At 40.2% G+C, this 26,168-nt stretch overlaps 2 protein-coding genes across 7 annotated transcripts in view; one reads left to right on the forward strand and one right to left on the reverse strand.

The window, feature by feature from the left end:
• The window catches only part of LOC125428255 (centromere protein P), a 216,178-nt gene that overhangs the window by 92,308 nt on the left and 97,702 nt on the right, over nt 1-26,168 (forward strand). The window lies entirely within an intron of this gene.
• ASPN (asporin) lies at nt 1,598-25,844 on the reverse strand. 2 transcript variants are annotated; one of them, XM_048488031.1, is made up of 8 exons: nt 25,333-25,844; nt 21,907-22,087; nt 16,746-16,858; nt 12,045-12,258; nt 10,617-10,727; nt 6,010-6,103; nt 5,314-5,452; nt 1,598-3,989 (listed from the first exon to the last, which is right to left on the reverse strand). In XM_048488031.1, the coding sequence occupies exons 2-8, from the start codon at nt 22,082-22,084 to the stop codon at nt 3,792-3,794; spliced, it is 1,047 nt and encodes a 348-aa protein (XP_048343988.1). In that variant the 5' UTR covers nt 22,085-22,087; nt 25,333-25,844; the 3' UTR covers nt 1,598-3,791. The 2 variants fall into 2 exon arrangements, with proteins under 2 accessions (XP_048343988.1, XP_048343987.1); XM_048488030.1 differs by having other exon boundaries at nt 21,907-22,189; nt 25,333-25,842.

Consider the following 26,168-nt stretch of genomic DNA (forward strand, 5'->3'; position numbering starts at 1 on the left):
CACCCTTACTTAGAAACCCTACTGAACTCACGACTTACTCCACAAGTAAACTTGCATAGAGTTTCCACGCCAATGAAAGGAGTTCAGCCAAGGAGGTAATCGTGTGCCCTTTTAATTAGTAGAATGATGCATTGTGTCGGGCTGGTTGTTAAGAAGGTTGGCAAAAAGGCTGCAAAGTTCTACAAGGTATTCTGAATATTAAGAGACTAATGCAGGGGTCCCCAAACTACGGCCCGGGGGCCAAATGTGGCCCCCAGAAAGCATTTATCCGGCCCCGCCAGGCATGGCGGCGATGGCTCCATTCATGTGCAGTGGGGGCTCGAGGGAGAGGAGGAACCGGCCCCAACGGCTGTTGATTGCAGTTACATGATGGCACCCCCAAATCTCCATGAATTTTCTGACCCAGAGTTGGAAACCTTACATGTGGCAACGCCTGCTCCGCCCTTCCCTCTCAGCTACTCCATGTGTTGCTCTCAGGCTTTCTGTTCTGCCTCACTCCCATTGGCATCAGCCAGGCTGGTGAATCGCTCGCTGGCTGCTAGGGAGGAAAGAACCCAGGAAGATACCTGATCCTAGGTTAGATGGAATGCTTCATTGGGAAAGTTCTGCTTTTTTTTTTTTTTACAGGGGAAGGTATTCCACAGCCTCCCCAACAATATTTGGAGCCCACCCTGTACTGGACATACTTTGGTCACTGTTCTAAAAATAGACCATGACAGAAAGGCTGAAAGGTGAAATCAAACATTTTACAATCATTTGTGCATAGGAATTTGTTCATAGTTTTTTTTAGTCCGGCCCTCCAACAGTCTGGGGGACAGTGAACTGGCCCCCTGTTTAAAAAGTTTGGGGACCCCTGGACTAATGTAATAGTCTGAGGTGTGTGCATTTAAATATTTGTAAATATTTCAGAATCCTTTGCTTCCATGTCGTTTTAACCCTGAATAGTTTCAGATGACCCTTCTTCCCCTTAGGCAGTGTGGCTGTGTTGTGAATCTGTGAATCAAAACTTTCAAAACTATGAATTAAAACTTTCAAAATTATGCTGCCATTCTGTTTATACTCTTTTTTGTTCTGTTCCCTTTTAAATCACCAACCACCAGAAATGATTTTCCTGTGGTGTTCGTTGTGCACCTACAAAGATTGTTAGAGTTGAAATTCTCAAGGAGGTAAATGTCCCAATAGTCCTTTTTTTCTATTGCATCCTATACTACTGCCAGTAACTTTAATCGTTGCACACAAGAGAGAATGTAAGCAGGTTTCTTTTGTCACGGCAGAATAGAAGCTGCGGGAGTGAGATAAACTTGGACCTTTTGAAATTCCTTGTTTTTATTCCAGAGTTACAGGAAGGCAACCTGGTGGCTTCTGTGACAAGTAGACAGCCATTCTGAAATTGTCTTATCACTTAAACCCCATGATGGAACAGTTTACCGAATACACAGGTGGATAACTTTACAGCATACTTTATAGATGAGTGAAAGTCACTGGCATTTCACAACCTTTTGTGATTTAATCTTTTCCTTCACATATTTTTACAAATTCAGTGTGTTTAAAAATTTGATAGCTAGAACTCTTGCCTTGAAAAACAGTGACACTACCATACTTTCTGGGTTTATTATATCCCAGAGGAAGAAGCTGGGATTAGAAGAGAGCTCTTCTACAGTGTAGAAATACATGTTAGTGTAATTATTCAGTTATTTTAATATCTATACAGCAATAAAAAAAATGGCAGATACACTAGCAATCCGTATTGCTTTGTTGGCAAGCAAATCACATGATCCTTCATGATGACACTTACTTCCAATAAGTGTTTGGCATAAAGTTGCAATAGAGGGAAAATGCATTTGTGATTTTGGCTTTTTCTGCCCAACCATTATAAGACATCATGGGGACATCTTTAAAAAAAGCGTCTCCTCATTTTTTGTCCAGGTAGCATGGATAAATGCCATTTAACATCTACACGTGTCCTCTCACTCAGCTGGTTTGGAACTTTGGCTAGATTAATGTCACCAGTAGGCAGATGTCAGTCACCTCCTTCTGTTGATGGGCAGTTGGCAAGACCCAATCCCAGATGTTTTTCAAGCAGGTTTTTGGGCCACTGCGGCACTACAAAGTGCACAATATCCAAATTTATTTACATTCACCATTCAATTAAGTACAATTTGCACATGAATTATATCTAAGGCATTCACACTTGACACAAACCTCTAATTAAAGTGGCTAAGGATCAGGTACAACATTTAAAATACATATATTGAATGTGTTGTATATTGGGTGGGAGGAATCCTACAACTGTCTTCCCCTAAGTTAGGTGTCTTGTTGTGCGTTATCTTGCTCTGGAGGAGAAGACCCCTCATTTAGTAGAAGGGAGCTGTACAATGAGTGGTTAATTGAAATACAATAGAACATGGTGTGATAATATTACACGATCTCACAATGTTTTTTAGAGAAGCAAATTATAGTTTTTGAATCAACTTAACAAAGTTAACATGAATAACACAGTTATGCTAAAAATAGCCACTGCAGTACAGTACTGTCATTAGTTAAGTAAAGTATGGATAACTAATCAATTTATTTATCCATAGCCAAATACATTAGACATTATATGCAAGATTAATCAAGCCATGTTACAGTACTCAAGCAATAGTAAGAATTGAATATACAAGGTCAGATGTGATGGCCACAATAAAGTGGCTTCAATGTGCGCATATGCTTCCACTTTGTCCTTCATAGCTATGAGAATACTGCTTATGTTTGAAATTTCTGCTTTCATGTTTCTTTTCCTTTTCAATAAAATGCCATACCCAAGCAAGGGCAGGCATTTGAACTGTACACAAAACCTCCAATTAGAGGAGCATTTATGTTTACAGTATACAATAAAATAGTAATATTGAACTGGCCTGCAGAGAATTTAATCATTATTCCTAAGGAAAATAATATTTAATTTCTACATTTTTAATAGTTATCATACCTACATATTTGGTACAGAAGGTAGTATACAGTTGTAGGGGAAAACTACATGAATAAATACTAAAGGCTTTGAGGCTACTTAGTGTACGATTTCAAGCTTGCCTTTCAATTTACTGCAATTACTAAATATTATCTAGTCTGATTAGAGTATCAGTTACTAGTACAGTACGTTTTAAAGCTTTTTCGTAACCAGTTTAGTTTACTTAAAAGTTCACCACTTTTACTTGAAATCTGATATATACTTTATATACAGGACCTCTTCAATACTGAAAAAAAACCCAGTTTAATGGGAGAAAGTTGTTTGTGTCTATTATTTTCTGCTGACAAAAAAGTCTGTGTAACATAACAATTGGTTGGATCCTATGATATCTTTGCCCCCTACAGAGGCTTTCACCTGCCAACTTACTCATCTGCTAATATTTGGAAATGCATAAGGGTTCCTTTAAAATTTTGATCTTGTGCACACAGAAATGCAAATGGCAGAAGAACTGTGTGCTGCAGCAGAGGAAAGCATCTGCCAAAGGCCAAAGAAAAACACAAAGGGAACAATGTCAAAGGACCCAAACCATAAGATTCCAGCATAGTGCTCAGAATTTTTTTTTTTACGTTATACCAAAAGTTTGCTTATTTTTCATAAGTGGTACATTTAAATGAATAAATCAAAAGGCATGTGTTTATTGTATATTATGTTACTAATTTACAACCTCTAAAATAATTGAAGGTATTTTAAAATAATTGGACACTATAAAGCTGTCCAACAAATTTCAAGTACTAAGATCCTGGTTTTGATATTTTTGTCTAACTGATGTATTAACTATGCAACCTTATTTTCTAAAATTTCCAATCTGCACACTGTTTCTGTTTAATATACAGCGAAATGTTCCAGGCTGGACATCCCAGTATTTAACAGGATTGTTGAACAAGCTAATGCCACTGTACAATGCCTTCTTCAGCCTTCCTCCTGTTGGACAAAAATCATTCACTCCTATTTTCGAAATACTGTTAGAATGAAGGAAGATAACCTGTAGGAAGGTAACAGAAAAATATAGTGTGAATAATAAAAAGACAAAATGCAGAATTCACATTCTAGGGTTTCATGATATGTAATAACACAGATGTGTAATTGCACTTGCACAGTTTGCAGTTTATATTATGAGCAACTCTGTTACTTAGGGTGTTGTCTTAGCCCTGGGTTTGCCTCCTTGGGAGGTATCTCTTTGCAACTGGGTCCTGTAGGTTGACCTTAAACAGGGGTGTATCTGCCATGGGGACATGTAAAGTCAAATGTCCCTGGGTGGCCCCCATTTGGTCACATGGGTGGGGCGCAAAATTTTCAAGTTTGTGTGTTTTTTGTGTTTTAGTTTTTTCCAGTTTTTGGCCTGCAGGGGGCATAGATTTTAGGCTAGTAGCACCACAATTTCAGGGATTTTTCAGGGGACTCTCCTGATGATACCACCCAGATTTGGTGAGAGTACAAAGTTATGGATTCCCAAAGGGAGTGCCCCATTCCCCATTGTTTCCAATGGGAGCTAATAAGAACTGGGGGCTACACCTTTGAGGGTCCATAACTTTGAATCCCCTGAACCAAACTTCACCAAACCTGGGTGACATCATCAGGAGAGTATCCTAAAGATACCCTGAATCTTTGGTGCTGCTAGCTGAACAATTGCACCCCTGACAGCGGGCACCCCCCAAATTTCCCCAGATTCTCCTTTTAAATCCACCCCCTTCGGCATGGATTTAAAGGGAGAATCTGAGGCCCCTCATTTAAACATTGAAAGTGATGCTGTTTCAGGGTGGGGGAGAATCCACCCCAAAACAGCATCACTTTCAATGTTGTTTTAACTGGGGACCCCAGATTCTCCCTTTAAGGTGGATTTAAAAGAAGAATCTGGGCTCCCTAGTTTAAACACCATTGAAAGTGATGCTGTTTGGGGGTGGATTCCACTGGAGATGTTTTGTGAGAGATGATGCTGACATTTGTTGGAGCTGTTTCTCAGGCTAACAACCTACCTCATAGGGTGGGTGTGAGGACAAAATTAGGAAAAAGAGTTGGTGGGGAGAGAGCCATGTATGTTTTGCTGGGGGTGGGAGGTGTTTTGTAAGCTGGTGCAAAAAATCATTGTTTGGTCATGGGGGGGAGGGTGGCCGCCCATGGGGGGCGCCAAACTCAGGTTTTGTCCCTGGTCTCCAGTTTGCCTAGATATGCCTCTGACCTTAAAACTCTCAAACCTGAAGTCTGCCCACCCCTGCCATATACCATCACTGTATGTGGCTTACATACCTGCTTTTTGTTCCCTCTTGTTTTTGACTTTGCAGAATATACACACCCAGACTGTGTCTTACCTGTAGATACTTCAGATCTCCAAGGCCATGAGGGACTTTCTTCAGCTTGTTTCTTTCTAGATGTATTTCTCGTACACTTGGTATAGTTGCAAAAGTTCCATTTTCCACATCCTTGATTCTATTGTTTCCCAGCCCCAGCCTAGAGATAAATTATGGACTCTTAATAGCTTGAAGAATTATGGTTTGTTTATTTACTTTATTTATATTCTGCATTTCTCTCTAGTGGGGATCCAAAGTGGTTTACATCATTCTTCTCTCCACCATTGTGGCAAAAGAAATCTTGAAGACCCTTTTATTACACTTAATAATATGAAAAGTTGATCATGCTGCTGCTGTTTGTATCACAATTCCTTTTACATCTTAAGAGTACAGCTATCGAAAAAAGAAACAGTTGTTCAGAGAGTTGTTTAACAGTCCTGTTTCAATTTCTTTGTGGACTATGCCAGCTATTTTGACTGCCAAGTCTCAACTGAATGAATTGTTCGGTTTAGTCCTCATGGGGCTGGTATGGTGTTGGAGTACATTTTAGTAATCCTCAGTCTCAATTTTTATATATTAATATTATTTGTAGGAGTTATTAGAAATTTTAGTTTCTACCCTTACTCCTCTAATAAAGAAGAAAAAATGTTTGGAGAAAAATACTAAATTACCTGTCTTATCAAATCATCAGAAAGAATTCCCCATGTTATGTCTTACCTTTGAAGGTTTTTATATCGAATAAAATCCTCAAGTTCTACTGCAGAAATTTTGTTGTCATCTAGATGAAGTTCTAGTAGACTGGATGGTAATCCTATGGTGAAAAAAATATTTGATAAGATTCAATTGTATAGAGTTTAAAGGCATACATTTTCAATACTTAATATAGTATTAAATGTAAAATGTGGAAATGGTTTCTTCATTTTATTTGTTGGCTTGCTGGTTAATTTGAACTTTTAGACTGCTGCTTCCTAAGATGGACAGCCAGTCCAGGGTGGGGTGGGGTGGGGGGTAAGTGGCAGCTGAGGATGTCTCCAAAGAGCAATCAGCAGCGTGGGCGCTTGGGGGAAAAGGAGGAAACTTTACTCCCCTAGGAAAGTCCATTGCTCAGAGTGATTTGTGTTACATTTTTCGATTATGTAAGTGTGTGCCGTTGAGAGTAGGCATTCCCAGCCTGAAAGAACACTGTGAGGTGACCAGCATTAGTTCTGCCTCCAGGAATGCCTCTGTTGCTGCAGAGGCCCGCAGCTGCAGTTTTATTGTGTTGTGTTGGGGTTTATTGTTATTTTATTTTATTGTATTTTGTAAGCTGCCTTGAATATGGCTATAAAAAGGTGGAGTATAAATATTTTTAATAAGCAAACAAATAAACATAAGGTCATCTAATCAGCTGAATAGCTGTGCAGACATTTTCATGTACCTTTCTTACATCCACATTAATTTATCCATTGCCCCAGTCTGACTCTGGGTTGGAAAGCTTTTCCTATGGGGAAAGACTAAGAGTCTGGGGCTTTTCAGTTTTCAGAAAAAGGTGACTGGGGATACACACATGATGGATGTCTGTAAAACTATGCATGAAGGGGAAGAAGTGGACAGAGAACTTTTTCGCCTTCTCCCAGAATGTAGAACTTGGAGGCACTCAGTGAAGTTGGTGGAAAATATTTCAGGATGGACTGAAGGATGGTATTTTTGCATTCAGCGTAATTAAATTATGAAATTCAATTCCAGAGGTCATATTGATGGCCGTGAGCATATTTGATGTTAAAAGAGAATTAAACAGATTCCTGGAGGATAGGTCCACTATGAAGAATGAGTGACCACAGTCTTTATCTTTATTAACCTTTAATAGGCATAAATGGATCAAGATTTACACAGACACATTCTTCAGTCTCAAGTATAGTTCAGCAGCAAGAAAACAGATCACATAACCTGACGGTTGACCCCAAGGGGCTCAAATCACTTCAGATTCCTTTTTTTAAAAAGAAACAGCCAGAGCAAACAACAACAAATACCCCTACAAATCAATGCAAAAAAACAATCCAATATAAAATTGCAATAAAAATAGATCTGTTTAGCAAGTTAAAAGCAAAATGATACAGCAATAGGTATCCTACCATGCAGATTAGACAGATTGGAGACGATACCTATCTTTTATAGGAAGTTCTACGTTTGTTTTATGTATCATATTTTATATTTAAAAATTTGATTCTGTGCCAAATAATAAAAAACCAATTTGGTTTAGTGTACTGGTATAATATATATATATATTTTAAAAATACAGTTAAAAGTAATAAAATGGGAATAAATTAGCACTTTAAAATGGTTGTCAGGTATAGAGCTACCATACGTGTTGTATGAGCATTGTAATCTCCAAGAAGAAAACGTATGGCAACAGTAGGGTTAGAAATTTTCCTCGCCACTAGTAAAGGGTGAATTAATCTGAGACGCGCATCTGCATTTATTTGACACTCTAGGAGGACATGGGTAAGAGAGTCAATGGAGCCACAAGTGACCACAGTGGTTAAAGGGAATAACTATGATCAGAGGCAGCAAACCTCTGAACATCAGACTAAAAGGCAACAGTTGTCCCTGTTTATTGATTATCCAGGGAAATTGTTCGGTGACTGTGTGAAATACAGTGGTGGACTATCCTAAATAGTTACAACTATGTAAGCCTTTTGACTTTAAATCTGTTTAGGATTATGTTGCAACCATGTTGGGAACACAGCAGTTATAGAACTTTAAAATACTGCGCTACTGAACCATCATGAGTGTGGTCATATATCCTTCCGCATTTCTTGATGATGTCTTCTAATCATTATTACTAACAATAGATGATCAGGAAATTGCACACCGCAGAAAATATCTTTCTTTGTGCCTTTCTTTTCATTTAGTATGGTCAGTTTTAAAAGCTCATGTATGAATTCAGTCCTTTGTATTTAAATTGGCTTTTAGAGATGTGCTTTGGTTTTATTGGTTATTTTGATTGACTGTTATGGGTGTGTTGAAATTGTATTTGATTTGGTTTACTAAATAATTTTGTGTGTTATGTTTATTGCAAACTGAAATCAAGGCTCATTCTGCACATGCAGAATAATGCACTTTCAAACTGCTTTCAGTGCTCTTTGAAGCTGTGCGGAATAGCAAAATCCACTTGCAAACAGTTGTGAAAGTGGTTTGAAAACGCATTATTTTGCGTGTGCGGAAGGGGCCCAAGATAGGGTAGACATTTCGTAAAATAGGTTGCTGAGAAGTCTAATAGAGATGAACAAGGGGAATATATCCTTACATGCAGTTCAATTGTTGCTATCTGCATGCCCAGTATAGCTGTGATGGTGGTGCCTGATCACCTGAAGGTAAGTGGTACTTGTCTGAGATAAGTACTAAATTGTATGCTGTTGTTGCAGATGAAAAGTTGCAGCATGGCAGTTTTACTCTCTCAGGCCCCAGTTTATCCATAATGGTGACATCACTTACAGCTTCCACTGTTCATTTAGCCCCCTTATGCTGGCGGGCCTAGCCTCAGATATATGCCATATTTTCTGTATGTATCTGCACTTTCCCCTATGGGAGATTTTCAGGTAGGGTTTTTAAAAAACTTTTGGGCTGCAAGAAAGCTCTTTGGAGGGGGTGGGGCAGCCCCAGCTCTTTGGAGGGGGTGGGGCAGCCCCAGAGTGGTGCCATCCCTGCCCTCCAGCCCAGTCAGTGTAAATTTGGGGATCTCATGAGAGCTACAGTATGGGAGAGACCTTTTTCAACATTCCTAGTTTTTCCTAGAAGCTACAAAACCAGATGTAGAAATTGTATGTGAATTCTCAGCTGTTGGCAGGAAGTTCATTTTTTCTAATAAAGTAGAAATAATCATTACTGCATGTAGGATTTTCCCAAATGATGTAGCAGTTACAACTTTGTGATTGTCATGAATGTTATGCCAGCATATCCTATGGAAATTTGTAAACATAAAGTATTCTTAGTATGCTGTTTTCATGCTTATCTGCAGAATAGTTTTCTAAGTTAAATGTAGTCACCACTATATTAATACTATTAGCTACTACACTCAACTGAAACTTGTTTCTTTGGAGTTCTTTAAAAGTGAGATGATTGAAGACATTGAGTACTTCTAGAAAGTTGGCTTGTTTATTATATATAGTTATCTGTTTTCTCTGCTATACCATGGCCTCAAGCATGCTTTCCATTGTGGTTTAGGAAAGTATTAAAACTCTGATGCTGTTAGTTCTGGCAAGAGTAAGTATGACAATACCAAGAACAGTTTCTTCTTCTAGCTTCTTAGTATGCCAGTACTTCCCATGTTTTTCTAGCAAATTTAATAATGTTATTGTTAGTTCTGAACTGGGAAAGTAGACAATAATGTTTATACATTAAGTCTGTGAGGTTAACATGTAAGATGTGAGCTAAAACCTGCTGTCTTAGTGTTAACCAGAAATACAGAAATAGCATTTTTTCAAATAGTTTATCTTCTTACATGGTCTGTTTTAGGAATGCTTCTTCAACTAGTAGGATTTTAATCAGTGGTGGGATCCGAAAATTTTAATAACAGGTTCCCATGGTGGTGGGATTCAAACAGTGGCGTAGGTGGGGCACAACAGGGGCGTGGCCAGGCATTCTGGGGACGGGGCATTGCTGGGCAGGGCTGTGGCAAGGACGCAGCCGCTGCGCCGGTCCTTGGGCGGGAAACGAATGCACGCAGGTGCAGGCTGCCACACATGCCGGTGCACCTCCTGCTAGACTGCTTCAAGTTCTGCACACTACTGCTGAGGAGCGAAGGAGGGGTGTAACGAAGGCAAAAATCACGTGACAAAATCACCAATTAGTAACCCCCTCTCGGCACACACAAATAATTAGTAAACTACTCTCGGGAACCTGTGAGAACCTGCTGGATCCCACCTCTGATTTTAATACTCTGAAAGTGAAATTAAGTTTAAATATTTGTTACTATATTAGAAGCATAATTCAACAACAGATCCATTCAAATATAGGTTTTGTACATCTATTTTTGTACTGGTCTTAAACACAGGTTAGAATTGGTAAGCAAGGGGAATTCCAGTTCACGTGTTGCTGTTTCCCTGTGTTGTATCAAAGGGTGATCTGCTTTTCTGTTCAGTTCTTTATTTGGGAGACACACATTTTCAAAAATGCAAGTTATTATTTCTGAAATTTTGCTTAGGGGGATAACATTGGGGGATTAACTCCACTCCCTTCTTGCGCTGTGCATCCAAGCCGAATTAGTGTCCCCAGATTTTTAATTAAATCAGCATAATATCTATATCAAAATCAAACACAAGGTTTAAAATATTAAGACACAATACCTTTAGGAACAGAGGTTAATTTAGCTTCTGCTATTCTTATGTGATAGACTGTCACACCTTCAAACGCTCCAGGTTCTATTCCATCATTATCAACAGGATTTGCGCTCATTTCTGTTAAAAGGAAGTATTTTGTAACAGTGGCAGATGGTGACTTCTTGAGTTAATGTGACTGAAATTTTTAAACATCTCCCCCAACTCACACAGCAATAATAAATGAGAGTCTTTGTTCATGAATAGTGCCTTGATTTCACGACTGAAAAACCATCACCTGTTCTCTGTGTGTTCTTTTGAATCACTTTCCAATGAGAGAGTTTTAGAATAACTTCTATATGCAAGGTGAAGCCCATCATCTTATTTTATACCACTTCCCATCTACAAATTTACACGTTCTTAGAGTAGCATATCTATTACCAAAACCCAAACAAATAACTTCTTTTTCATGTCTGGAGTTGATTTATTGGGACAGAGGGAATCACTTCTGGGGGAAACATATTACAGAGATGGACTGAGAGATAATTTAAACTCTTTGTAAACATGACCCTAGAATGTGGATCAAAATATCTGTACTATATGGCTATCTACAGAGGAAGAAGATTTTTCTACAGACTTAAGACAGCTTTGGACTTTGCAGAAAAATCTTTAAAAGAAAAAAAATTAAGGATTTTTTAAAAAATTCAAAATTGTTGAAGCTGAGATTTTACAATGCTGTATCACACAGTCTCAGTTACCATTTGAGAGAAGGGCTGCCTGTAAAACCCTATAAACGGTGCTGCATCTGGGATGAGATGGGAAGGAGAGAAGCAGTCGCAGGGAAGAAAAGAGTGCCAACATAGTTGTGGCCGCAGGGTGAGAAAAGTGTTATTGGAAAGGTGAGGGAAAAGAGGTGGTGGAAAGATACAGGGGAGAAAGGTAGTTGTGGGAGGGTGAGGAAAAAAATAGGTGTTCAAAGGGATACTGCAGTGCTAGGAGAGTAAGGGGAGAAAGGCAGTGATGCATGGCAGGAGGTCATTATGAAAAAGTGGGAACTTGTGCAGGGATTGGCATTTCTTCTGTCCCCAAAGCCCCTATCATGAGTTTCTGCTTTAAAGAAATAGCATTTATATAACACCTTAAAGCACAGGTGTCAAACTCGCGGCCCTCCAGATGTTATGGACTACAGTTCCCATCATCCCCTGCCAGCATGATGCTGGCAGGGGATGATGGGAACTGTAGTCCATAACATCTGGAGGGCCGCGAGTTTGACACCTATGCCTTAAAGCGTTTAAAGCTCTTCACATGAATTATCTTGAAATCTTTACAAGACTAATCCCCAAGGGGAAGGCAATTTAAAAAAGGATGACTTTCCTAGACTGTTCAGTGAGTTCATAGCAGAGGTATATTTGCCTCTTAGGTCACGCTACACTTGATACAGCTGATGTGGTTACTTACCTAAAACATGCAAAGACTTCATTCCTTTAAAAGCTTCTTTGTGTACCTTTTTAACCTTATTATCGTGAATTCTCAACTCAGCTAAACCTTTTGGCAGGTTTGCAGGGATCTCAGTTAACTGATTGTGAGACAAGTAGAGACGTCGCAATTTCTTTGTGGACTGAAAGGCTTTGGGATGTATCTTGGTTATTTTGTTGTTGTTCAAGGCAAGTGCCTAGGAAAACATGTGAAAACTGAAGTTTAAAATACTTTAAGTTTTATTAAAATATATTTTAAATATGTATCTATTATTTGTACTTCAATAACTTGTCCTTGTAAGTGTTTTTGTTTTTTGTTTTTTTGCAAAACTTTCTACCGGCCTAATCCAAAGGAAGAGCTGAATCGCTGCTCGGATGTAGTGCGGGTTCCCACTGGCATCTTTGCCCCTCTACTGGCATAAGGGGCACTCCTGCTGGTGGTAACATCTGACTGCTCCACAGTGATGAAACCCAGAAACAGTTGCCACCATGGAGCTATGCTGGCATCTGATTGGGCTGGGAATGTGTTTTAGTCTGTGCATTTTTGACAAAAGTTTTGTGTGCACTATATAATAAATATAATTTTTGTTATAGATTTTATAGTTTTCAGCTCAACCTTTGAGGTTCCCTGGATGCCATCAGGACCTGGAGACTTATTGGTTTTTAATTTCCCCAGTAAATATAGAACTACACCTCTTTTTTCTTCAATTTGGCCGAGTTCTTTAAACTCCTTTCATGAAAATAGTGGCAGTGATATGGATAAATTCCCCACATTTTCCACAGTGACTACAAAAGCAAAATATTTGTTGCTCTTCACAGCCATTTCCTCATCTTCCTTTAGCAATCCCTTTATTTGTTTGCTAAGCACAGTAATCCTATTCACTGCAATACATGACTAACTGTCATTCAGGAAAAAAATAGTTTTCCATACATCTTTGACTTGGGTTTAAATGCAACGAAGTGGCAAGAAAATCTTCCACACTTTTTCTATTGGCAGAGAAACCTGAATTGGATCAGTCTGTCATGCCTGGAGAAGAAGATTCAACCAGGTGATGTTTTCCCCATCTAAATTGCTCCTTCCAACATCCTATTTGCATAATTTCCGGGGGGAGGGGGGGGAGGTTGTAAAAATGGTGTAGGTAGTTAACTGCCTCTCAGTACTGAAGCCCTGGTCAAAATCAGTTCCCTTCACCCATATAGCTATTCTTAGCTTTTATTAAACTTATAAGAGATGAGAAAGATCTATTGCCAGCTTGCCTAACTGGCCCATAATCAGTTGGTAAATCTAAGATGATTATGCACAAAGTGTCTGCTGTGCTGCAGGGGCAAATGTCCACTGGGACAAGATTTCTTTTACAAATGTATTTCCTCAAGCCCTACTTTCATTTTCTATCCTCTCAATGGTAAGCAACACCACTTCTAGTTGACTTTAATTTGCTTCACCACCAGAGCAGGGCAGATTTGCCAATGAGCACAGCTTTGTCCCAGACGTCGTCCCTCCGCCCATGGCCAGCCTACTTAACGTCTCCTGTGTCCATTCTATGCCTAGTCGACTGATCTGGTGATGACAACTTTTGACAAGGAGAGCACTTCACAGGTGAAGCTGCTGCTTGTCATATGGATCTTTTGCATTGCAATGGACACTGGGCAGAGAAACCCACTTGGGATTGGTCTCCACTAGGTAAATCAGGATTTTGTACAATTGCAGTAATTCTTCTGCTAGTTGTTTTTATCACAACTGTTTATTTGGTGGGTACCATGGGCTTCTCATGGCCAATTATTCTGTCATGATAGGGTAGTATCAATGCTATCTCTGGGAATGCCTGGACCCCATCTTGACTTCTGTTCCCAATGATAAGAAAGAATCCCTCTGGATTTTACAAGACGGAGGGCCTCAGGAGCTAAAACAGAAGGAATGCAGCCAATCATACAGCTGACAGTTCAGCCAGGGAAGTAACTCCATCTCGGTATAATAGGAACAAGAGGGAAAATGGATCTCTAGAGAAAACTTCCTCAGCTAGTAAAAAAAGCCACCTGCTTGGCTATCTGCATCCAGTATTGGTGAATTCCTTCAGTCTGATAACAGGTAGTTTCATTTCTTACATAACTGTGCTTCAGTTTTCTGCCTTCTTTGTCCTTCAGAGTTCACCTGATCTCCCCTGGATCAGATGCCTTGGCATCAGACATTTTGGCCATTTTAAATAAAGGTGCTATCTGTAAGGTGAGCCTCCCTGGAGAAGTTTTTTTTTCCTATTCATGCTGTTCCTGGTGCAGGAGAAGGATGATGGCAATGCCCCATCCTAGACCTTCAGGACCTTAATGAATTCGTTGAACACAAATGGTTCAGAATGCTTCCTATGTTTGATGTTATGCTATTGCTGAGCAAGGGTGACTAGGCTGCCGTGGTGGACCTAAAGGTCTTCTGTTTTCATATAGCAGCTGTGAAAAGTGCTGCAAATACCTGATGTTTGTAGTACGTGGCCAGGTTTATGAGTTTTGTGTCCTGCCATTTGGCTTATCCTCTACCCCAAGGGTTTTTCACTAAGGTGATGGAAGTGGTGGTAGAATGCCTCCTCTTACAAGACTGCACTAACTTCCCCACTTGGACAACTGGATTCTGCAAATGGTCTCCATAGTCAGTTGGCAATGACCTTGCACATCATCCAGTCCCTGGGCTTGTGGTCAATCCTACCAAATCAGAACTACTGCCTACTCACAGAATTGGGTTTGCAGGCACCATTCTAGATTCTGGCACTAGTCAGGCTATTCTCTGTATCAGGAGTGTCATACAGAGTTTGGTCCAGTTTCACCTAGAAGGCCTAGAGCTAGAACAGGGGTCTGCAACCTGTGGCTCTCCAGATGTTCAGCCACATCTGGAGAGCCACAGGTTGCAGACCCCTGAGCTAGAAGGTGGTCGTGTTTCACTTAGAAGATCTAGAGCTGTTACTGTTCAGCAGTTGCTGGGTTTAAGGGCTTCTACCACTTCCTCTGTGTGCTTTGCCTGCCTTAGAATGAGCCCTTATGGCATTTAGGGTTATTATTGATCCACAGTGTCGTAAGTTGTCCATTCCTAGGTAGGTACTCAAATCACCTAAGTGGTGGCAAATGGACAACCTCTTGTAAGGGCCTCCGGCCTCTGTGATGTGGTAACCACAGATGCTTCCCTGTCAGACTGGGGGCACATTGCCAATGCTATGCTGTATTGGTATATAGTCTTTTTATGAAACATTCTTGCATATTAACCTCCTTGAGTTCAGTTCTATCTGACATGCTGTGGTTTCATTTTCAAGTCTGACTCAGGACAGGGACATGCTGATCACCACAGTCAACATGGTGGTGAAATTCTTGGCATGGTCTCCCTTTCTTTGTGCAAGCACACAAGTAAGATTGGCGATGGGCCATCTTGCACAATTCCCACTGTCAGCGCTACCTGCTGCTGGATTATCCAACACTTGGGCAGATTGGCTGAGCTGGTCCTGCAAGGCCCAGCACGAGTAGGCAGTGGCAGGGAACTGTCCACAGCCAGTGTTCAACACCTGGCCATCATCATTCTGATTAGATCTGTTCACTCCAATGATGATTACCAACTGCTCCATTTACTGCACCGGGCCTTGGGGGGGGGGGGGGGGCAGTGTTTGCAGTAAAAGCAATACCTGATTTTTTTCATGATGTCTAAGTTTTTATTAAATTCGCATGTCTCAAAGTTCCTATGTATCAATCCAGCACATCAATCAAAACTAGAATTGCTTGCCATGATGGTAAAAACCACAATCCTCCCAGTGATATGGGAAATATAAGCAGCTGGACTCCATCCCTATTAATTTGATCTCAATGAGGTGTTATATTTCTCCAACCTTGTTTCATCATCCCAACTGAAAGAAGAATCTTGCCCCACTTGCTACCACTAGGAGCTTGTATAGATAAGCCAGCTTACTCCATGTGTAAACTAAATCATCTGTTTTTGACTGTCTCTAATTCTTCCTTTCACCCTCATCCCAATAGAACCATGGGATTCTCAGGTATATTTATTTAAACCTTGATAAGAATGTGCTCAATTTAGGGTTTTATGTGGAAGACAGTGACTTCTTCTATTAACAGTGGATCCTATCCCTAATGTCTAGTTGCTGAATATGCCACCTTTGAGAACTTATTGTATGGAGACAGTATTTACACATCGGTTCTCATTTTTCTGACCTGATTCCTATCTTGGAAATCCTGTTTTTACAGCCTTTGCCCTATCTGGAAAAGGCTTTGTTAAACTACGTTTCGCCATTAGTGGAGTTCAAATTATATATTTATGCATTTGGAAATTTTTATGCTTTTTCTGCAGACTTGCTTGAGGTGGGTCACAACAATAACATGAAACAAGCGGTAAAAAAATAACACCAATACAAACATATCAATAAAAACCCAAATCAACAAAAGTGCAAGTAAAAGTAGCCAACAAAAACCAGCCAGGGCACAACAGCATATAAAACAGAGAAGTCTTATATTGCTTTTCTCAAGCTATAGATTTTCACAAGCTTTCTATGAGGAGAAGGGTCATTTCATCCATATGTTTTGATTCAGAGGAGTATGATTTTATTCTAATCCAGCCATAGTGAAATGTAGCAAGAGTTATTTTTAATAACTCTTAGTTCAATGACTTTATTGCCTAAATAAGGTTGTTGGAAATTAAACTTACATAAAGTGATGTGAGTCCTCTAAGATCATTTTCCTTGACCTCCTTAATTTTGTTATTTTGAAGGTCTAACATGCGAGTATCTCGAGGAATATTCTTTGGAACTGATGTCAAACCTGTTTGTTAGGACAAAATACAAAACAAATATGTATTTAAAATTGTATTTGAGGGGTTCTTATATTATATAAACTGTTTTAGTTTGCTTCAGCAAGTTTATCTAGGATGAGAATTTATCGGACTTTTATAACAGATTTTAATGGAGAAAAAGCTCGTGAACTTTTTTCTGTTCCTGTCAAGTTTATTTTAAAACATCTTCCAGCTCTCTAAAAAACTACTGGTTAAAAACTATGTATAAATAAACAGTAAAATTGATTTGCATGATTTTAGTCTGCAGAGAATGAAGCATAAAGGCCAGAATTCAAAAAACCCTATAGCAGTGATGGCGAACCTTTTCAAGACCAAGTGCCCAAACTGCAACCCAAAACCCACTTATTTATCGCAAAGTGCCAACACGGCAATTTAACCTGAATACTGAGGTTTTAGTTTAGAAAAAACGTTTCTAGGTGTGTGTTACTCGGGAGTAAGCTTGGTGGTAGTCGGTGGCTTTGCTTTGAAGCAACCGTGCAACTCTTCCAATGGGTGAATCACAACCCTAGGAGGGTTTACTCAGAAGCAAGCCCCATTGCCAGCAACCGAGCTTACTCCCAGGTAAGGGATTGTGCTTTAGTTCTTCACATGAAAATCAGTTTAACAGCGTTTAACAGCGTTTAACAGGGTTACCTACACTGCTTCCCCAAAACTAGGTCTTAGGTTTAATGCTAATAATCGAGCCCAGCAGCCCAGGCCAGCCTAGATGTGTGTGTGGGGGGGGGGGTGACTCTGTTTGCGAGTGCCCACAGAGAGGGCTCTGAGTGCCACCTCTGGCACCCGTGCCATAGGTTCGCCATCACTGCCCTATAGCCACAGCATGTGTACATGACATATGTGTATGCCAATGTCTCCTTTCTAGAGGTAGTAGACTTGAACCCACAAAAGCTTATGCCCAAGTAAATGTGTTAGTCTTTAATTGTGTTTGCTTGTTTTCACTTAGGCCGTTTCCGCATGGCAGCAGAAACGGCTGGGTCGGCACTTCCGCACGGACGGTCCCGGGAAGAGGCGGGCAGCCGGCACTGCGGAGCGCCGGCGCCCGCACAACCCGGCTTGTCCCTGGGCCTCCGGCGTGTCTCCGGGGCCTGGGGACACGCCCCCCCTGGCTCTGCGCGCCTGCTCGAGCGGCGCAGGGCAGGGGGGCGTGTCCCCAGGCCTCAGCGACGCGCCGGAGGCCCAGGGACAAGGTGAGTGCCGGGTCGGGGAGGTGCCGTGAAGCCGCTGCCGTTCGCTCGGCAGCGGCTTCACGGCGGCGTATTCCGAAAAGAACGCTTCTTAGCGTTCTCGGAATACGCCGCCCTTGCGAATGGCAGCCTGGAGACGGCGTTTTTACCGTCTCCAGGCCGTCATTTTCCGCCCATGCGGAAACGGCCTTAGTTAAAGAAATCTGCTGGGGTCCTTTTGTGGTCTGTGGGACAGTTTCTATTCATGATCTGCTCTGAAGCAGCTATGATTTCAGTGCAGTATCTGGGTGCATACCCCAAGGCAATGGTTCTTAACATTTTTTTAGGTTATCTCAGGAAACTACGACCTTGACACTAGGATCTAGTTCAGCATTCTATTTTCTACAGTTGCTAACCAGATGTTTTTGAGAAACCAACAACCATCACAAAGGTAGGGCATTTGCCCCACACTATGAACCCCCAACAATTGACATTCTGAATATACATCCTTTGAATAGGGAGGTTGCATTCCAATCTTTGACCACCTTCTCCTTTTCCATTCCTCGCTCTAATCCCTCCTAAGATTATAATAAATTCAGTAACTATTGGGATCTGATTTACTAGATCAGCAAGTATAAGCAGTGAAGAAAAAATATCAACTAATGTATGACATGTAAGATACTGTTTCCAGGGCCAGATCTTGGTTTCCAAACAGAAACCAATCAAAGAGAGCAATGGAAAGGGCCGAGGTGGCCATTAGGGAGGGCTGACCCATGACCCACTTTCATGACCAACTTTTGAGTCCCAACTGTGTTGATGCTGGGCCTGACTTGATTTCACAGTGTGGGATTCACATGGGGTTTCGAGGGGCACCTCACTTATTCCTATATCCCTCTCCCCACACTATTTCCATTTTTCTTCCTCCTGGAAAAGTTCTTGTATCCTGATATTTCCCTACTTCCTTTTCTTCTACCCTCTCACCAGACAATCCGCATATTAACTGTCTCCCAATGTTCAGCTTTATTTAGTATTTATTTGTTTCATCTAGACCCTGCCTTTCTCCATCATGGAACCCAAAGCAGTTTACATTCTCCTCTCCTTCATTTTATCCTCATGACAACCTGACAACATGGTAGGTTAGACCAATAGTGTGTGGCTGGCCCTAAGTCAACCAGTGAGCACAGCAGCAGTGGAGATTCAAACCCTGGTCAAGATCCTAATCTTAAACTCTAATCATTATACCTTGGCTTTCAGGAGATGGCTGCTGCTGAATAATATTAATCATGGTCAGTCATGCAAGTTGCATGATATCAAGTCACCCATGGGTTGCTGCCAGGTTGGGCCATGATGAATCCTCCCTCAAAGATTTGTTGAAGGGGTCAGTAAGAGCTTGCTTGGCCTGCAAACTGCCATTTTTAAAATACCACCCTCTGTTTTTGGGAGCAAGCAAAAAATCTTCCAAAAGTTGATGATCCTCCCAGAGATGTTTCATTTCTTTTGTTTATTCCTATGTTTGGCTTCTTGTGTATTTCTGCTTTTACATTTATTTGTGACTTGAACAAGGGACTTTCAAAATATGCCAAGCAGAGAAGTTATCCTGGTTATTGTAAGATATGCTTTTATGCTTTTTTGTCATAATAGAAAATTTTCTGTAATGTGTCAGACTCTCGTGTCAGACTCGCGGGACTGCCTCCTCCTCCAAAGTTACTTTAGTAGATTTGCCCTGGGGGAAGAACCTCAGAAAAGAATGTGGAGAGGTAACTTCTCCCTGCCAGTAATTTCTCCCTGGTTGCCTTAGTTGAGACTGGTCCTTCCTGCTTGGCTCTCCCAAGGGCTGCCTGGGAAGGGAAAACTCCTGCCTCACGCATTCTCTGCATCATGGGAGGATGGGAAGACTCTAGGCCCAATGGGCTACTGCCACCTTGGATCCCATTTCTTCTGACTCTTCCCCTTGGGAATACTTACGGGCTTCTCTAGCCCCTGTTAGCCTAAGGAGATCACTGCAGCCTGTTCCCAGCCCAGCCCTTTCAAAGGAGCTTCCCTAGCTCCCTCAACCAGTGAGGCACATGCTGTTGCCTTTGGTAGATTCAGCTGCTCCTCTGCTGTCATTGTTTCCTCATGCCTCTACTGCTGGCCTTCGAGGGCTGGCTTCTGGCCAGCCCCCAGTCTTTGTTTAGTCATGACCTACTCCTTGCCAGGGTATTCTCTTTGGGTTGCCTTTTTTGAGCCACCTCTATTGGCCTTTCCCAGCTGGCTGTTGGCTGGCCAGCCCCCAATTTCCCAAGTCACAGGGACATGGCCTGTCATGGCATCCTTCAGCATTGTGTAGTGGTTAGGAGCTCGGACTCTAATCTGGTGGACCCGGTTTGATTTCTCTATTCATAAGAAGCCTGGTGGGTGACCTTGGGCCAGTCACAGTTCTCTCCAAACTTACTCAGCCCCACCTACCTCGCAAGGTGTTTGTGGTGGGGAGGGGAAGGGAAAGTGATTGTAATCTGCTTTGAGACTCCTTGAAGATAAAGAAAAGCAGGGTATAAAAACCAACTCTTCTTTTCCCTGCCAGGACCTTTTCTTCTATTGCCTTTTTGCAACTGTCTCTGTTGCATCTCTGAGCATAGTGGCAGATCAGGAAACTTCTCCTGTGGGCTTCTGAGGTCCTCCCTTGGTGGCTCCCCAGGAGTAGTCTGAAGACCTCTGTGTCCTTAGAAGTAACTGCAGGAGCAGAGGTCTGATCCCAGATAATGAGTTTTGACTGCTTAAACATTATTAAGGTTAATCTTCCATTTTTCTTAAGAAATTTCTCACACAGCTTGGTTGCATACTTTTTTGGGGTAGGAGTTTGTCATGTCAGCAAGAGAACTTACAACTCTGCTTGGATGGGACAAGCAGAGAAGTCATAAACCTTAAAACAGTGCTTTCTCATAGTTGGTGTTTTTGCAGTGCCCTAGGAACCCTGATAGCTATTAAATAGGCAAGTGATACTCAGTGACTTGGAACCATATGTGGCTGTTTTGAGTACTGTTACTCAATAGGTACCACTCCATGTTTCAGGACTGTTGGCAAGGCCATTACCCAGAGGGACTTGTGGTCTATTGGTGGCTCCCACCTTAAAACTGCTGCCACTGGAAGACTGAAGGGGAGGTTAGCCTCCATAAAGTATCTGCTTCATGACAGGGGTGGATGTAAACGATCTGTCTTCTCTAACAACCTGCCCCCTTCTCTGAAATCTCTGCTACCATCCAGGTCGGGAGGACAGCAAGCTAGATGTGTAGAAGAGAGCGTAAAACCACCACCATTGCTGCTATCCAGAAAAAGAGCAATCTGACCATAGTGGTGTGGTGCTGGTTTTACTCCCCTTTCTCCATGATCTACTTACTTTTGAAATCCTTAGCAATCTTACTCTGTCACCTGAGCTGCTATTTGTCATGCTGGAGAAAGACCTTTTGCTTCCTCCAGATACTGGCTCCAGGACTGGCTAAGGTTCAACAGTGGTGCGGAAAGATAACCTCACATGCTCAGCAGTAATGTTTATCAGTATTTTAAAAGTTATAGTTTAAGTATAGTTATATACTTAATAGTTGATTGCATATGTTTTGTCATAGGGAGGTGTACAGGGTATATGTGGCTCTTTGGGTTGACGGTACTTGCAAATGAGCAGATAGAATTAGTGCCACAGAAATAGGCCAAATTGGTTGTTTAATGAGCTTGGGCTAAACTTCTCCTTCTGTGTAGATATGCTGCAGAATATTAAAATATTAAAAAGGTTTTAAAACACAGATGCATAGAAACATGTGACTCTATTTGATTCATAGATAAACAAACACAATTCCAAAGAAATGAAATGCTAACCTTACCCAAATCAGAACAGTGGACAACTCTCATATAGCACTGACATCCAAAAGGACAAGCAGTAAATATGTCAAAAGTTGGGAAAAGGGAATTATCATTCTTGTCATCATCGTCATCGTCGTCATCATCATCGTCGTCATCATCATCATCATCAGCCATCTCTTCCATATCCATGAGCATCATATTCTTTAATGTGAAATAGGAAGGGTTTATGAAAGGCTTAGCTGAGCACAAAGTCAAGAGGAGGAGAAGCATATATTTCCTCATGTCTTCACAGAATGCACTTTCCTAGAATAAATATAATTTCATGAATGCAGAAAGGAAATTAGTTTTGCCAAACAAGTAATTTTAATTCCTGTTAAACTTTGGTATTTTACTCTAGAATAGCAATATTGAGATTATTTTGGGAGGCCTAGTTTGATGTATTTCTATTTGCTTATGCATTTTGTTTTTGTGATAAACTGCATCTCTATACTTCATAGTTTATACTTTAAATATTAACAGTGTGCCCATCACCAGCTTCCCCCTCTGCCAGATCAGCCTATGCCATTAGATTTCAACTTTGGGTCAGGACCCTAAAGTGTATTACGACTATTTTGCTGGTAAATTACAGATAGAAGGAAGAGGAGGAAGGGCATGAAACTGGAGATGCTTGACAGAAAAATTGAGCTGGAGTATGTGAGATTTCCCCCCAACCTGATGCACCTCTGAAACCTGTCAACAGGACTCAAAATTATTTGGTTAACAGAGGTGCAAGAAGTCAATCTATCTTGATATTAATAACTGATCCTAACATTGGCAGGAATTCCCCTAGGCACCCTCAAATGGAAGCAGCTTGACTTACTGAGAACATTAATCTAGGCGTCTTTGTCTGACTCTCCTGAGCTTCTTACGCCCATGACCATAAGGTATGACCCATGTTTGTGAGACCTTAGCCAAAGCAATCAGGATTCTCCTCAGCACGTGCTTTCCCTTGATAAGTCAATCATGAGTTGAGGGAGGATGATCACCTCTTGGCCTTTGTCAAAACAAAGCCTGAGTGGTCTGCTACTAAGGTAATTCAGTCATTCTACCTCTGTCCCCTGTTGCCTCACCTTGTGCCTGTCATCCTTGTTTCCGTACCATATTTGGACTTCCACTTTCCTTGAGTATGCATCATCCTCCACTCACAAACATTCAAATCCACCAATAGAAAGCAGTATTGTACACTTTGACCCAGTATCACCATGGATCCGAATTCTGCCCAAATTTAGCTCGTAGCTGGATTCCTCTAGGGGGTCTCCCCAGTGTTGGTTAGCAGAGGATGACACATACCTAGGTAGATTTAGGTGCACAACAAGGGTATACCAAGTCCTCTAAATGATATAATTTCCATTTCATGCATTATGCACGGGCCAGCTTGCCACAATGCTGAGAAATATAACCACAGAGAGCTTCAACATGACTCTGAAATGTATATGCCAGTGTGATGTATTTATTTGCAAATGAGCAGTATACATTCGCAACATTCATTTTTAAATGCATACTACAAACATTTTAGACACATTTCTTTGTAAAGTTAATCTGAATCATGCCCCATAGAATATGGTAAATCTTAATAGTTGAAAAATGGCTGCCAGATTTGCAAAGAAATATTGATAGCACTCCCTAATATCTCATAATTTGAAAGAGAGGGGGGGGGAATCCCCCCTGAGCTCAGAGTTCCCACATACCATTAAAATGAGCTGTTGATCTAAGCAGACTTTTTAAATAGCAGTAAAAGTGTCTTAATTAAGCCAAATGTTTCTGTGACTTCCTGAGCACTTTGTTTTGGCACAGAAAATGGTTATTTTAGTGGAGGGGAAAACCCTTGGCTCATATTGCCAACTTGTACAGAAGCATGCTTGATTTGTCAAGCAGGCCTCAAGTTAATATATAAAATTGAGGCTAAAAATTATTTCTAATCTTTTTCTAGTAATGGTTATTATTTGCTTTGAAGGTATCAGTACATAGTGTTTAAACTCACTTATAAGGCACACCTGAAAGTATACATTTTCCCCAGAAATTAAACGGCTTTTATGAAATCAAATAAAATTTAGAACTATCTGGAAAGTTATCCCATCTACAGCACCAAATAAAAACAGACTGGATATAAATATTATAAATAATTAAATCCATTGTTTAAATGATTTCCCAAAAATAACTTCATAGTTCTGATGTCATGTTTTAGGCTGATTTCTATACCTGTTATTTATATTAGATTACTGCATTTAGATTACTTTCTCCACATTAATTAGCACAGCAGGCAATTCTGGTTCTGATAAATTTAAAATTATGCTGTTATATTAAGTGTATTTTAGTACAGAGTTTGATGTTAGCATATAACAAACAGTATGTTGCACTACTTTGCTTAAGGTGTAAATGTAACTTTGCAAACATTAAAATAACTTATTATGGAATGGAACTTAAAAACAAATCCATTAAGCTGAATGCATACTTGCAGAAAACATCATCCATTTGCTTAGTGGCTAAATTAAAGAATACTACAATATGTTGATATCATTACTAAGGGAATCACTGAAAGTATTTCAAATTGACAAGAGGCATATTTTAAAAGCACTGCTGTTATGTTTCAGATAAAGCATAGGTTTCCACAACATGGTTAATAAAATATTAAATCAGCCTCCAAGGATATCCTGGTTCTCCTGTAGAGAGGAAATGAAAAAGCTTTGTGATTTTCAGTTATTTCACATCATTCACAAAGATTGAATCCATAGGTGGAAAAAAATGTCCTGAGCAGTGATATCTCAGCTAGGTCAGGATTTTCTTGAACATTTGTACTTTGTCCAAATTAAGTAATCCTCTTTTAAGATCTTTTAATGCTTATGCACTTTGATAAAACAGTGTTTCTAAAGAACAAAGGTGCCTACAGAAATATTAATTGCTAGTAGACATTGTTTAAACATAATATTACTGTGCAAGTTGAAGTATTTTTTAAAAGTCAAAAGCTTGCATTTCTTTTGGAGAGAAACTAGTGTATTCTGTTTTTAACAGTACAGTCCAAAGCAAAGTTACAGTCTTCCACCTTCATTGAATCCATGGGCTTAGAAGGGTATAACTGTGTTTAAGATTGTACTGAAAGTCTTGTTTTTAGTTTACTGCTAAATTTATTTGAATGGTATATGTCTAGAAACTTGCTGAAAAAAACCCAAAATAAATAATGATGTCCATAAAATTGGATAGGATTTTCTTTTATATAAATATCTTTTAGGTGTTAGTCTAGTTCAAAAGGTACAGTGTTTAATTCCCTTTTGGTTTACATCAGCATAAAAACATGTAAATACAGTATAGTCTTTAAAGTTCAATTTAAAAGAGGAATATTAATTCAATTACATTAAAAGCACATTGCTGGTTAGAAGGTTGTACCTATTTTTTTAAAGTGAAAAACATACCTTTTAAGTTTGTCAAGTTCTTCTAAAAAGAATATTCAACCTGAAAAAAATTATTTCCAGTTCCTTAACATTAGTGCAGATTGAAGCCTGTAAAATGAACACTAAAAAGGTGGGGAAGTTGCTGAGAAATTCCTGTTTCTTCTGGCACGCTGGGTGAGACTTGAATAAACTGCTTCTGTAGGTTAGTCCATCTTAGTACTGACGAATAATGTTAAGAAACTTGTTACTACTCATGTGTTTTTCATCACTGCTTGTATCACAGCCAAAATCTCTAGCTTAACTCTAGACGACTGAGCAAAAGTTGTGGGTAAATTTGAAGCCTAATAATTAATGGCAGAAAGCCAATACAAGCCCATGGAGTTCATTCAAGTCCATTTCTGATATACAAATATACACCTCATGAAAAGAATTCTCAGTGTGACTTTTACAAAATGTGATCTTAAATAAACCAAGAATTCATTATGTAAGACAAACTTCCAAACAGTTGATGCTGCTTTACAAGTTATCAAATGTAATTTTTGAAGAGAGACAACCTCTTTTAAGGAACTGGCAATATCAAAGGGAAAATTGGCAAATGAGAAAACTAAATAGTGGACTTGAAAGCTGTCTTTAAAAAAACAACTCTGGTTTGGCTCTTAGGCAGGCAGCGAATGCCCACCAGGGTATACTGTGAGTTATAAGACACCCCTACCTTGCTGAAATCGATCTCTTTAGTTACTCTTTGCCAACTCCAGTTATTGCCAAAAGAGAGATGGAGACATCACATTTTTTTTAGCCAACATGGAAAAAATAAGGTTTTGCACTGAACTGGATGTTATGCATTTGATTCTTCAATC

The sequence above is a fragment of the Sphaerodactylus townsendi genome, linkage group LG03, assembly GCF_021028975.2.
Source record: "Sphaerodactylus townsendi isolate TG3544 linkage group LG03, MPM_Stown_v2.3, whole genome shotgun sequence".
Classification (NCBI taxonomy): Eukaryota; Metazoa; Chordata; class Lepidosauria; order Squamata; family Sphaerodactylidae; genus Sphaerodactylus; species Sphaerodactylus townsendi.